The sequence below is a fragment of the Ailuropoda melanoleuca genome, chromosome 6, assembly GCF_002007445.2.
Source record: "Ailuropoda melanoleuca isolate Jingjing chromosome 6, ASM200744v2, whole genome shotgun sequence".
NCBI lineage: Eukaryota > Metazoa > Chordata > Mammalia > Carnivora > Ursidae > Ailuropoda > Ailuropoda melanoleuca.
The window spans coordinates 17167105-17180958 of NC_048223.1; the positions used below are offsets into that span (position 1 = coordinate 17167105).

The 13854-nt window shown below is 39.3% G+C and overlaps 1 protein-coding gene across 1 annotated transcript in view; it reads right to left on the bottom strand.

Moving 5' to 3' along the window:
- The window catches only part of COL6A6 (collagen type VI alpha 6 chain), a 105993-nt gene that overhangs the window by 50338 nt on the left and 41801 nt on the right, over positions 1-13854 (bottom strand). The window contains 4 exon segments of the mRNA XM_034661824.1: positions 583-618; positions 2275-2325; positions 3112-3174; positions 6677-6739. Coding sequence (XP_034517715.1) covers positions 583-618; positions 2275-2325; positions 3112-3174; positions 6677-6739 — 213 coding nt within the window.

The window sequence follows — 13854 nt, forward strand, 5'->3', positions numbered from 1 at the left end:
TCATTGCTAATGGATTATTGGAAGGTGACTTATCATACTGGAAAAATAGAGCCAGGTGAAGAATTCAGGTTTTGGTTTTCCTTCCATTTTATTTCCTTTGAGCAAAGAAGAAAATATATATGATAGAGGGAAAGGAGTCCATGTGAGAAGAAAAATAAGGATGATTTCTTCCCTTACTTATGAATTTAAAAACTAGAAATGAAATTTTTTAAAAAGCCTTCTTCTTTCTTCCCTCAATTTCCTCATAAAGATCGATCCTCCCTCCCTCCCTCCCCTTCCCTCCTTCCCTCCTTCCTTTCTTTGAGAGAATGTGCACATGAGAGTGAAGAGGGGTGGGAGCAGAGGGAGAGAGAGAATCCCACACTGAGCGTGGAGCCCGATGCCAGGCTTGATCTCACAACCCCGAGATCATGACCTGAGCCGAAATCAAGAGTCAGACACCTAACCGGCTGAGCCACCCAGGTGCCCCAAAGGTTCTTTTTATTCATTTATAATTAACTATTCTTCTATTGTCCTGTGATACATTTCATAGCCTGAGGAATATTTCTGATTGATCTCTACTTAATATGAAGAACACGGTACCTTAGGTCCACTTTCTCCAGGAAATCCTTCTTGCCCCTATAATTGACAGTATGGAAAATTAGTACATGCGCACATCACCAAGGTAGGTTTGTGCTGACTAATTTTACCTGCTGCCTTATCTGGTTTTAGAAAGGGCCCAAACAACCGAAAACACAACTATACAGCACTATTTGAGAAACTAGCTCCAATTTCTAAATTAAGCTATTTATACCAAAATATCCATGACAACCTAGATAAGTGGATAAATGGGCACATCTGAGGAATTATAAATCAGCTCTCCTTCTACTGAAAGTGTTTAACAGGATAGCTGGCTAGATGGCAAAGTGTTTCTGAAACAGTCTTCTTAACATGTATTTCAATGGAGACAGGTGAGAAGCCTAGAGCCGAAACTTGATCATTGGCTTTCTAGTTCTCTGTTTACCTTACTTAGTCCACAGACTATAACTGAAGACGTCTGACAATCCCCATTTGATGTAAAAAAAAGTTTATTTAAAATAAAGTTTAGTTTCTGATTACTACAGTTGGTATCTCTCAAACATATATAAAATAGAATAGAAAGAAGAAAAATCATCTAAAATCTCACTACCCAGAACCATTATAAATGTTTTATCATATTTTCTTTAAGCTCTTCCAAATGCACTTTTTAGCAGAATTGGGATAAATGTTCTTTTTGATTTTTTTATGTCCTGATTTTTTACTTGATACTGTCACATAATTTCTTTACGTGATTATAAACTTCATATATATTCATTTTAAAGAGTGGTTAATATTCCAGTGCCAGAAGCTACTGAATATTTCCCTTTATCAGATATTGAGATTGTTTTCAATTAATTCTCTATTCTAAAGAGAAAGTTCATTGGAAAAGTCTCGTTCATTACGGATTTCTTTTTCAAAGAAATTTTAGCTTTTTGGGGTTTGTTTATCCTTCTAGACAGCCTCTTGCATCATTCCTAGTGGGATTTCACTTGGAATTAAATTGATCCTTTGTAATGTTTTAGACTTTCCAACAAGAATTTGGATGTCTTCATTTAGTAAAGTTTTATATTTCAGTAATTTTTTGTCATAGGTCTCAAACATTTTGCAGAAAGGATATTCTTAACTGTTACGTTTTTGTGGGTATTGTTATTATGGTTTCTAAGTGGCAATTGTTAGTATATAGAAATCACTGGTTTTGTAAATTTATCTTTCTTCCAGACACTTAAATATTCAAAAATGTAAAGTTGTAATTCTAATACAAAGCTATAAGTTTTTAATTTTGAGTTATTGCTTGGCCCAATGCATTTAGGAAGAGCCTGTAAAACATCTTACTAACAGTTAAACATACTAAGAAGAGAATCAACTTTGGAATGGCTCCCTATGTAAACCCGGGCACGGAGCTGCTAAGATTAGACGCACTGTTCGGGCTGGAACAAGTCAGGCCCTGGCTGCACATCTTTGTAAAGGAACAGAAAATTAATTTTCAAGTTTCAGTTGTCGCCTGAACCTTAAGCCATCAAATTGTTTTTTCTTTTATCACATTCTCCAAGGGATATCAACAAATAAATGATCAAAATCTACCCCTAAATGTCTAAGACCGCCCTATTCACTGCCTTTTTTTCTCTTAAATGTGGCAAAAAAAAAAAAAACCAATAAAACCAAAACAAACAAGAAAAAATAAATGGAAATACCTAGCTTCTAGCCAATGTGTCTTACCTTTGCTCCTTTACTTCCAAGGCTACCATAACCTGGGTTGCCATCATCACCCTGTAAACAAAGGCATTAGTTACAAATATCCCAGACTACAAATTGGAGGCAGGCTTATTCACACGAGAACAAAACACACAGTTTTTTGGTTTGATTAGGAGAAAGCAGGAAGCAGGTTCTCTCTCTGGAGCTGGCCACTAACATTTGGCAATAAAGGCAACTCTCAGTGACAGATATAGACAGTGTATTGTCCCTGAGGCTCACTTGTGTCATCTGTAGAATGGGACTAAAAATTATCACCACTCATGGTACTATTATGAAGACTGAATGGGAAAATTTCAGGCATACAGTAATCTCAATAAAAGGAGGGAGTAGTTTAAGCTCTTCTGTTTAACACCTGTATTTTAATACCTTAGCTCTAATTCACTTTCAGTTTGCTGGATGAGAGTAAGACCTCCTAAAGCCAGTGGCTACTGTCAGACCCTTGCAGAGGTCTGTGAAAAATCCTGAGCGCTGGGGGAGTGTGGGCTGGGTTTCTGAGGAAGAGGTTCTGATGGGAGGAAAGAACGGAAGAAGGGTTATGGGGATGCTAAAGACAAGTTTTGTCCAGTTTATCATTTGGCTTCAAAAGCATCCTGGCCAGGATACTTGGTACCTGGGAAGTTGCCACCTTAGGAAAGCTGGCCAAGGAACTAATCCAAGTTGAGGATAATATCGCAATTTCTAGAAAGCTATCAGGCTAGACTGGGGTGGTATCTTTAATGCACTCTTCAGAGAACCACATGGGATATCTATTGAACTAAAAGATTCTAAGGACCAGGTCAAAGGTAGTGATCCAATACAAACCGGCAAGCCTCGAGGACCTGGGAGACCAATTGCTCCTTTTTCTCCCAAATCTCCAGGCTCTCCCTGTCAAACAGAAAGAACATGTCCTTATTAGTTTTTTGTTTTTGTTTTTTTGTTTTTGTAAAGGAAATTGGCAGTGATGGTATTAAGACAACAGCTAGTTATATAACTGCATCCATGTGTATCACACACTGACAATAGATTTGTGGTCAGGACTGCGAGTTGTATCCGTAATGCAAGGAATTGCTATTGTTGGCCAGCGAGGTCCCCTCCATTGATGAATGAAGCCCCAGCAAGTCTGATGCATTGTTTAGTGCAAGCTGCCATCTTGGCAGCTCAGTGCCATGAACCACACCCTTGGAAATGTCTTACCATGAGTCAAAGAGGAAGCTCTGTACTGTTTAAAAAAATGAACAAAACTGCTTCCAAGATGATCCATCAAATCATCTGGCTGCCGCAATTCAACAGACTTACTAATCTAGTTTTAAGTGCTAATCAAGATAAGCAAGGTAGCACGGCATCGTGGCAATAGTTTTTGACTTCTGACTAGCAGAACATCTACTGTGGGTTATAAATCAATCTCAGTATTATGTTGAGTCAAGTCCAGCTACTGGGAAGGTTAAAATTAACAGAGCGGTAGAAAAGAAGGTTAACTCCTTAAAAAAAACCAAAACTTAAAATTTAAGATTTTAGATTTATAGAAAATTTTAAGTAGTACACAGAGTTCCTATACACTCAATATCTAAGTTCTCCTACTAACAGTGTATTAGTTACATTAGTAGGGCACATTTCTCACAAAGCATACATGCATACTGATTCATTATTATTAGCTAAAACCCAGACTTTATTTTTTTTTAATTTAATTTTTTTTTAGTTTTTACCCAATATCCTTTTTCTGTTCCAGGATCCTATCCAGGATATCATATCGTGTCTCCTTAAGCTCGTTTAAACTGTGACATAGTTTATCAGATTTTCCTTATTTTTGATGACCTTGACAGTTGTGAGGAGTACCGCTCAGATATTCTGTAAGATGTTCCTCCTTGGGATTTTTCTCATGATTAAGTTGGGTTTTATGGGTTTTGGGGGTAAAGACCACAGGTAAAGTGCCATTCTCAGCATAACATAAAAAGGGAACATAGTACCAACATGGCTATCATTACTGATGTTAGCCTTGACTATTTGGCTGAGGTAGTGTTGGTCATTTCTCCACTGTCTAGTTATTCCCCCCTGCCATTTCCATACGTACTCTTTGGAAGAAGGAGTGTGGAAGTGTGTGAAGCTCACACTTAAGGAGTGGGAGTGGTTAACTCATTTTTAAGGACAGAAAGGCAACCCCGTTAAGTGTGAAAAGTGCAAATGCACAAATGTCCACCAGCATTGAACTCTGAGAGTAAAACAAAATAGGGTTCCATAGATGGAAAGCAGAAGATCTTCCCTGATATCTTCCTTTCAGTGTAGTGGCTCTCACAGTATGCTCTGGAGGCCACCTGCCTCATGATTACCTCAGGTCCCTACACAAAGGAAATTCCGGCCCCCACTGGTATAGTCTCTGGTAATGAAGCCCAAGAATATGCCTTCTTAAATAAGCTTATCAGCTGATTCTTATACACAGTGAAATTTGAGAACATCTGCTTTAAGGTAGGGAAACAAGGGAGGCCATATGGCTTGTTCAGGGTCACTTTTTCATGGGTATAGCCGGACGTTGAGCCCAGGATTAATCGCTGAGTTGCTTGTCTCCCTGGGAACTTGAGCTTATTGGAATAAGGTAGGAGTAATTGTTTGGGGCTCATCTCAGTTAACAACGAATCTAGAGGACTTAATTTATCTTGGGACTTCCCAAAGGATTTGGGCTTACTTTGAGGGTACTTATTTCCAAATTCTTGCCCCTTCTCCTTTAAAAGTCCCTCTTATTAATAATGATCTTTTTGGCACAACTACCCTGCTTCTACCTACCCCCTTCTACTCTCTCACTTCTCACTGGCCCTAGGAGCCATCCACCCTGCCTATCTCTCCCTTGACCCCCTGTCACACCCTTTGGAGGCCTTTCAGCTTTGAAAATATTCTTTAGAGCATCTTAGCCACCAGAGCCAATGGCTTCACTCCCCCTTCCTCATCTGTTCCGCACCATACATTTGACCTCTCCTTCCTCAACTCTTCTCCTCAGCACCCAGTATGCATTTGTTTCTTTACGCTCCTTTCTAAAAATTCACTGTGTCCTCTAACCCTTCTTACAAATACACACCACCAAGAGTCTTTTTAAAACTCCAAGTGTCTCTGAAACTGCATCTCTGACCAGCCCTAAACTCCTTCCTCTATTCCCCAAAACAAGTGGCTGCCTTCATTCCTATACCACTCTTCCTCGTGACTTTCCTGCTTTTGGGATGGTACTACACTCATGCTGCAAGTCCACAAGTCATCTCGTCCTCTTCTCTCTACCTTACTTCCCTACTGGAAGAGTCTTCCAGAATCATCATGAGCCCCTCCTATCCTCACTGTGTTAAGTCATTCAGTCACTGCTTGTCTTGGAGACTGTTAGAACATACCCATTAGTCTCCTAGCTGCCAATCCCTGAGCCTTCAAAATATTTCTACAGAGTAGCCTATTCAAAATCCTCCCAAGTCTGGCTGTGTTCAAACACTCCATGAAAACAATTGTGAATAGCACTGTACTGGCTACTTAACAAAGTGAGTGACCACAGACTTTCTTATGTGCCTATGAGACAGGATCATTCCCCCCCCACCCTACCCCCTGCTAATACCCACACCCAGGATTTTCCAACCTTGTGCTTTCCTTCACATAATTTCTTCTCCCTGAAATCCTCCATGCCTCCTCTCTGCCTGCCAAAGTCTTTCTTATCTTCTAGGGTCTGCTCCAAGTTTGCATCCTCTATGATGTTTCTTTCCCCAGCCCGGAAATACTTTGCTAATACTATATTTAAATCTCCATTCTCAGACCCATATCCTGGTCTACTTTATGTCATAGATTATTATCTTGAAAATATTCTAAATTCCATGGGGATTGGTTCCATGTCATATCTATCACACAACCCAGAAATTCTTTCATTAAGCAAATATTTACTAAGCAATTATGTGCCAGGAACTGTTCAAAGCACTAGGGATGCATCAGTGAGCAAACAGTCAAAGATCTCTACTCTCCTGAAGCTGAGTTTCTAATCCAACAGAAGATCAGTAGAGTGACTTTGTCGTAGAAGTGTTTAGCAAAGGTTTATATGCAAGGAGGAAGCAAAGAAGAAAAGAAGAGAGGAGGGGAGGGAAGAAGAGAGGGGCAAAGGAAGGCCTCCCCCAGAACAGTCTTCCTTCCCTGAGGTCCCACCGGCTAAGAATGGGTGTAGCCCCTCATGAAATTATGCTGAGCTGGAATCCTTGACCTCATTGTGGTCCACACCCACGTCCTTAGATGTTGCTGGCTCTCTAAGAATCAACCCAGGGTGTAGGGGCAATAAGAGGTTCTCCTTTGTATTGAAGGGGCTCTGGTTAATACAACCAGACACACTTACTTTGAGGAGAAAACCTTAACTTTGGTGGGCTCAAAGAATGTGACCTACTTTATTTCCTTGGCTTCCCAAATGGCCTGGACTCCCAGCTTCTCCTCCTGGTCCTGGAGGCCCCTGAAACAAAACAAGGATTGCAAATATAGCAGAACATAAAGCAACTTTCCCCTAAACCCTTTGTGTCTCTTTTAAGAGGAAAATGAACCACAGATGGGAAAAGAGTTATGGCTTTATTGATTTCTGCTCTGGAAAAAAGTATCACAGCTGTCAAATAAAAACTAGTAAATAAAAGAAAATTAATAAAGTAATTCATGCCAGATGTGGACTAAATGATCATGCTTTCTTGTGAGTCTTCTTTTCCAAAGAGATTTTACGTTCTCACTGTTTTGCTTTTATAGCAGATGTTGCTAAAATGTCTAACATTTAAAGAAGGCATTCCAAGTGACATTTGCCTTTAACTGTATTCTGTCTGGTTCCTTGCTTTGGTAGAAAGCATTTTTTTTAAGGTAAACTTATATTTATTTGCAAATAATATAATTTGTCCAATAGAAAGCTCAAGAAACTTTGCCAAAATAATTAGCATTAATAACAAGATATGTTCAGGTATACCAGATAAATAGTCTGAAACAGTTTTCTCTTTCCTACTGATAAGTTAGAAAAGTAAATGTACCTAAATTCCCATGTACCATTAGAAGAAAAAAAAAAACTGTATGTAGAATTTAACAAGAAAGATAAAAGACACAGCTATATAAAGAAAGCTTTAAAATCTTACTGAAGAACATAACAAAAGTTAAACAGAGGGCTAAACATACCACACATCTATATGGAAAATCTATTTGATATAACAGAAGTCTCTTTAATGTTCTAGAAAGCATGTGTTATTGGGATAGCTTCAGAGCTGAACATTTAAAAATCCCAATTCAGAGACAGCCCAACTGCCTTCCTATGTTATTAACACTTGGGATCAGATTTTTCTTTTAGGATATCCAAACAAATGGCAACAGAAATCTTGTTTGGTTAAAATGTTTACATAGGTACTTGTAAATAATCCCAACACTAGTGAATTGAAATCATTTTCAAATTTCTTTTTTTTTAGCAGTGGTTACTGTAATTTAAAAATAAATAAACCAAATCCGTGTAATAAGCATGATACTTAGCAAATTTTATTCAGAAAAAAATTATGGCATTACCTTTTTATCTTTAAAAAACTAAAAATGTAGTTAAGTTGGACATAAAAAATTTCCTAATAGGAATAATTGTTGAACAGTATATTGGTCACTTAGGGAAGATAATAATGATCTTTCTCAACTTTCCATTTTTTCCTCTCCCTTCTTTATTTCAAAAGCAGAATCTCAATTTCTTCACCTTCCATAACTCTCAAGCCTTTCCCTTCAAACTCTCACTTCCACCAGTGCATGGGGCTAGCTCCCATGACCTTCATATTCAATCCAATTAGAATCTTTTCTGTTCTTACCTTATTTGAATTTGATCATGTATTCTTTGAAACTTTTCCATTTCTGTAACGCCATGGGCTTCCTGGTCCCTCTATGGTCTCTTCTCCATTTGCCTCTTAAATCTCCATGTACCCTGAGGCTCCATCCTTGCAACTTATTTTCTCACTTAATCCCCTCCTCCTGAGTGACACCCCCATAAACTCACATACCACTTTACAAAATAACTCCTAAATACATGGATCTCCCGCCCAAACTACTAAACTAAATGCCAGACTCATATATTAAAATGTCTATTGGATAGCCCATAAAAATTGATTACCAAAGATAATTACATTTACTGTAAGTCATGCTTAGTTTCATATTCTCTTTATTAAGGAATGGTGGCACCCTTTTCCTCCCTGAAGCCCAAGCTGGAAACCTAGGAATCATCTCTTAGCATCTCTTCCTTAGCTCATCTCTCAAAACCTATCAGTTACAAGTCCCACAGATTCTGTTGCCTTTCTGTACCAATCTCTCTTCCATTCCTATTGCTATCACTTACCTTCAGGCCTTCCTGCCTTCTGTCTAAATTCCTGGATTCCCTGACTGTAGCCTGGCCTCTCTCTAATCCATTCTTCTCTCCTTTTTCCTTTTGATTTAAAATGTCAGGCTGATGCTGCCACTTTTTCTGAAATTCTGAATTCTGAGTAGCTTTCAGAATAAAGTTGATGGTATTTATTAATATATAATATTTCTCAAAATGTTGGTATTATAGGTCTCCATAGTCATCTGGGACTACTTTAATCACTGTGTGTTTATGCTCAAACCATCTGAAGTCACCAAATAATTCTTGTTGTCTTAGGTCTTCACACTTGTGCCAAGTTCTTCCTTTAGCTGGTCCACTTTTCTGTCTGGAGGGAGATACTATCTCCCTCTCGTGAAAATCTTACTTTCAGCATCACTGTTTCAATACCTGAACCCTCTGGCTCTGCTGGGTCTCACAACTGTCCCACAGATTCCTCTACTCTGTGTCTAATTGTTCATTCATTTGTTTCTCTCATCTACTAGATACTAGCCTGTACATTCCTTGAAGGAAGGGGCATACCCAATTGGCTTCCTATCTCTGGAACTTAGTACAATACCTAAAACTCATCAACCCACCCACCCGTGCACCTATCCGGGAATAGCCCCCAGGAGGGATGAAATGATGTGTTTGATTTTTCCATATGACATTTTTTGTGTACTTCGCAGGATAAAGTAGAAAGATTTCAACTGTCCTTGACAATAAGGGGCAAATTGGATGTCTTGCCTAGAAGTTCCCTTTTTGGGCTTCCTTCAGACATAATGAGCTCTATGAGATGAAGGAGATTTCAGGGAGATTACCTCATGTGTGGTCACTTCAAGCACACACAGCACAGTGAGAGATTATCCTGTTTGAAAGCCCTCCAAAATGGAAGATTTCTTGGATGGAAGGATGCATACATGCAGACAGGGCATGGTCATCAGAACATCAGAAAACCTGATTCTATTTCCTGCGCAGGACACACAAAATACCAGAAGGGTGTCTTTGACTCCTTGAATGGGCCTCAAGCTTCAGTGAATGGCTACCCGGATATAGTTACTACTCAAATACTGCTGGTTTTATAGGGGACCATGTTTTTAAAGGAAAGATGAAAAACTCCCTGCCACCCCAAGATATCAGAGTCAAAAAGTTGCCTTGATTCAAGGTCAAGATCATCTATGGAATAGAAAGAGAAGATTAGGGCATTTGAAGGAAAAGGGTACCAGCCAGAGGTGAAATCTTTATTGGCTTTGTTGTAATAGCAGCCTTTTATTGAGCATTTATTTTGTGCAAAGCACAAATGCTATGCTAAGAAGTATATATTGACACTATACAGACGTTCTCAATCACAATGAGATACATATTATCGACACCATTGTTCACCAATAAAAATCAGATTGTCAAAGCATTTAACTCCAAATCCCCATTAACAGGAGGGTAAGATGGGAACCGAACATGATTCTGACTCTACACTGAACTCCTGGCCACTCTTTCTGCTGTTTTGAGGCCTGTATCTGGGACAGGATTCCCAAACACTACGCACCACCTGAGACTGGAGTTTTAAAAATGTGAATCTCCACACTTGATGCAGGAGGCTGGGGCCAGATCTACCCTCCACTCTTGGGACTCAGGCTGGGGGGCCTTTGCTCATGCTTAGACTCTACCACAGTCTCTTCTGCAGTCACAACTGCTTAATACAAGTGTTCAGAGATGATAGAAAGGAGAGGCTTAGAATTTAAATGTTTTTAAAAACTGTCCTTAGCATCTTATCAGAAAGGATTGCAGTAGGAGTTTGGGATTAATGGCTGGGGCAGTGCCAAGGACACCTCGACTTTGGATGGAATATGGCTGGAAAGGAATCCTGTCACTTATGTTCATGGGGTAAAACCCTGCCTACACTGACAACCAGTAAATGGTCAGGCTGGGCTGGAGCTACCCAAGGAGATTAAACGCGCAGTGTCTCTAACAGTCAGCTATGAGCTCATTCTAAGAAAGTAAAAGAGGCCAGCAAGGGGTGGGCTAATGCAAGAACAAACCCCAAGATACCCGAGATGTTGATCTTGACGGTGCTAGGCTAAGACACAGCCTCTAACCTCAACTTCTAATCCTTCGTGCGTCCTACACTCCACCCATGTTGAACCTTTTATGGTTCCCCAAACTCACTTTGATATCTCTTTTTAGATTACCTGGCTCCTTTTCCCAGATGCCTGCCTCTCCCTTGGTCACCTGGAAAACACCTCCTTATCCTGCAAAAGCTAAACCACTCTTCTCCTGCTCTAACGACATCCTTGCTCCCACCATTCTACTCTGCGTGTAATTCCATTTTAGCATTTAGTACACCACATCTCAACTATCTGTTTGCGTTGGTGTCCTTTATGAGATTGGGAGCATGTCTTTTTTTCTTCTTTTCTTTAAAAGATTTTATTTATTTATTTGAGAGGGAGAGAGAGAGCGCAAGTGAGCGAGAGCTCAAAAGCAGGGGAAGGGAGAAGCAGACTCCCCACTGAGCAGGGAACCCCACCAACACTGACACTGGCTCGTTTCCAGGATGCTGGGATCATGACTTGAGCTGAAGGCAGATGCTTAACTGACTGAGCCACCCAGGTGCCCTGGGAGCATGTCCTTTTGTCATGCCGTAGGACCTACACCCAGGATGCACTCAGCAAATATTTGAGTAAAAGAAATGGTTGATGGATCATTCAACCTAGATTATGCAGAATGATGAAATCCAATCACTGCAGTTAAGATTACATATTGTTATTACTATCATGGCCTTCCTTGGATTGGAGACTCTCATGCTTTGGGCATAAAATGTCCCTGCTAGATTAAATAATACTGATGCAATATAGTAGTAATAAACACTTACATAGTGCTTACTATATTGCAGGCACTGTTCTAAGAACCTACCTATATTAAACCATTTAATTTTCACCTGATGAGGTAGCTCTTATTATCACCCTTATTTTATAGCAGAGAAAATTGAGGCACAGAGAGGTTAAACAAATTACCTAAGGCCGCACAGCTAGGAACATACAAAACTGGCAATCAGATCCAGGTAGCTTGGTTTCAGGTACTATGCCCTTAACCACTATGCTATGCTTTGTAAAGATAACAACAAAATTCTACTTTGTATCCCAAATTTCCATGGAATAATTCCAACATTTCTTTTTTTTTAAGGTTTTATTTATTTATTCGACAGAGATAGAGACAGCCAGCGAGAGAGGGAACACAAGCAGGGGGAATGGGAGAGGAAGAAGCAGGCTCATAGCAGAAGAGCCTGATGTGGGGCTCGATCCCATAATGCCGGGATCACGCCCTGAGCCAAAGGCAGACGCTCAACCGTTGTGCCACCCAGGCGCCCCTAATTCCAACATTTCTTGATATTGCATGTGACATTAGTGATTATTTCACTAAAAACAACTAAGAATAATTTCAGCACTAACTAGAATTAGTATGTGTGTCTGATTTCCCATTCCTTTTCTAGGCATTGATTACATTAGTGTAGTACCCTACAGTAAACCAAACAAGAAGGGAACAAAGGAAGGTATAAAAGAATATGCCATTCCTTTCAAAGTTATACCTTCTTTTCATTGTGCCACGGGCTGTATTTCTCTCATGTCATAGCCATGTACTTGGTTGGGTTAGCACATTTTGATTTATGCAGAATGCCCCAACACTGCATAAACTAATAAGTCTTCAGAATACTGTCAACAGAAATCACATGTCTTTTTCTAAATGTATATCCTAAGAAAAAATTAAAGTCTTCAATTAAAAAACACTCCTATGAGGGCTGCCTGGGTGGCTCAGTTGGTTAAGCATCTGACTCTTGATATCAGTTCAGGTCTTCATCTCAGGGTTTTGAGTTCAAGCCCTGTGTTGGGCTCCATGCTGCGTGTGGCGCTTACTTAAAAAACAAAACAAAACGAAAAACACTCCTGTTATTCCACCTAAGTGGCTGGTTCTTGTGTGCTGTCTAAAGCCTATGTTAGTGGATTTATAGAGCCAATAAAGAATAACACTCTATTGTATATCTGATTGTGTTTTTCTCCCGTGGTTTTCCTTTGGAGACAACAATTTTGAGATCCCTTTCATCATGTACTGAATATAGAAAATTCTACACATCTTTGAAATAGCACTTTCACTGTGTTGACAAGGGTATTTCAAGAAAAAGCAAGCAAAGAAAGAAAACCATGATCTCTAGCCAGATAAATGGAAGAGGTAGAGAGAAGTGGTGCCTTTTGACTAACACTGGCAATGCCAAGAGGTTGAATGATTTATAACTATAACCAATCTTGCCAAAGCAAGATTAAAGGGGTCTCACTCAGACAAGTACACTGTAGGGCAGATGGAATAACTTATTTGAGTAACAGCTACTTGGATACAATTTTGGATTCTAGAAGAAGGGAATTACCAAGTTCTTTGGATTTCAACCCATCTACATCTTAATATTTTATATAAACAGAGGAGATAATCACCGATATATGTTTCCTTTGGCATTTGCTGTTTTTTTTTTTAATCCCAACTGGTGGTGCCAGCAAGTTTTTAATGATTCAAGGATGTGAATACAAAAGTTACTTTTCATCAATTTAGTTCTACAATGAAATTTTTTTGTTGTTTAGATTTTTTTTTTTTACATATATTACTCACCATACAGGTCATCATTAGTTTTTGATGTAGTGTTCATTGTTTGCATATAACACCCAGTGCTCCATGCAATACGTGCTCTCCTTAATACCCATCACGGGCTAGCCCACCCCCCATCCCCTCCCCTCTAAAACCTTCAGTTTGTTTCCAGGAGTCCATAGTCTCTCATAGTTTGTCTCCCCCTCTGATTCCCCTCTTCATTTTGAAAATTTTAAAGTTTTCATGCTGTTTGAAGGAGTACGTTCATCAAACTGGGAACGAATATTCTCAAGAGCAGTAATTAATATGCTTTAAAATATTATATCATGAGATATAGGCTTATGCAAATAGCTTCTTAAATATTTTGATGATGAACACATTCACTTAAGTGTTGGACCACTGCCTAATGAACACAAAGTAATGGATTCCCTTTATCCCATTAGTCAAGTACAAGTCCCAATTGCATCTCATTCATTCATTTACTCATTATTATATAAATACATGTCAAGCTCCACTGTGTAGCAGCCTTGTTATTCTAGGTTCTGGGATATAGTATAAGCAAGAACAAGTTCTGGCCCTCAGGGAGTTTACAGTGTAGAAAAGGAGACAAAAGC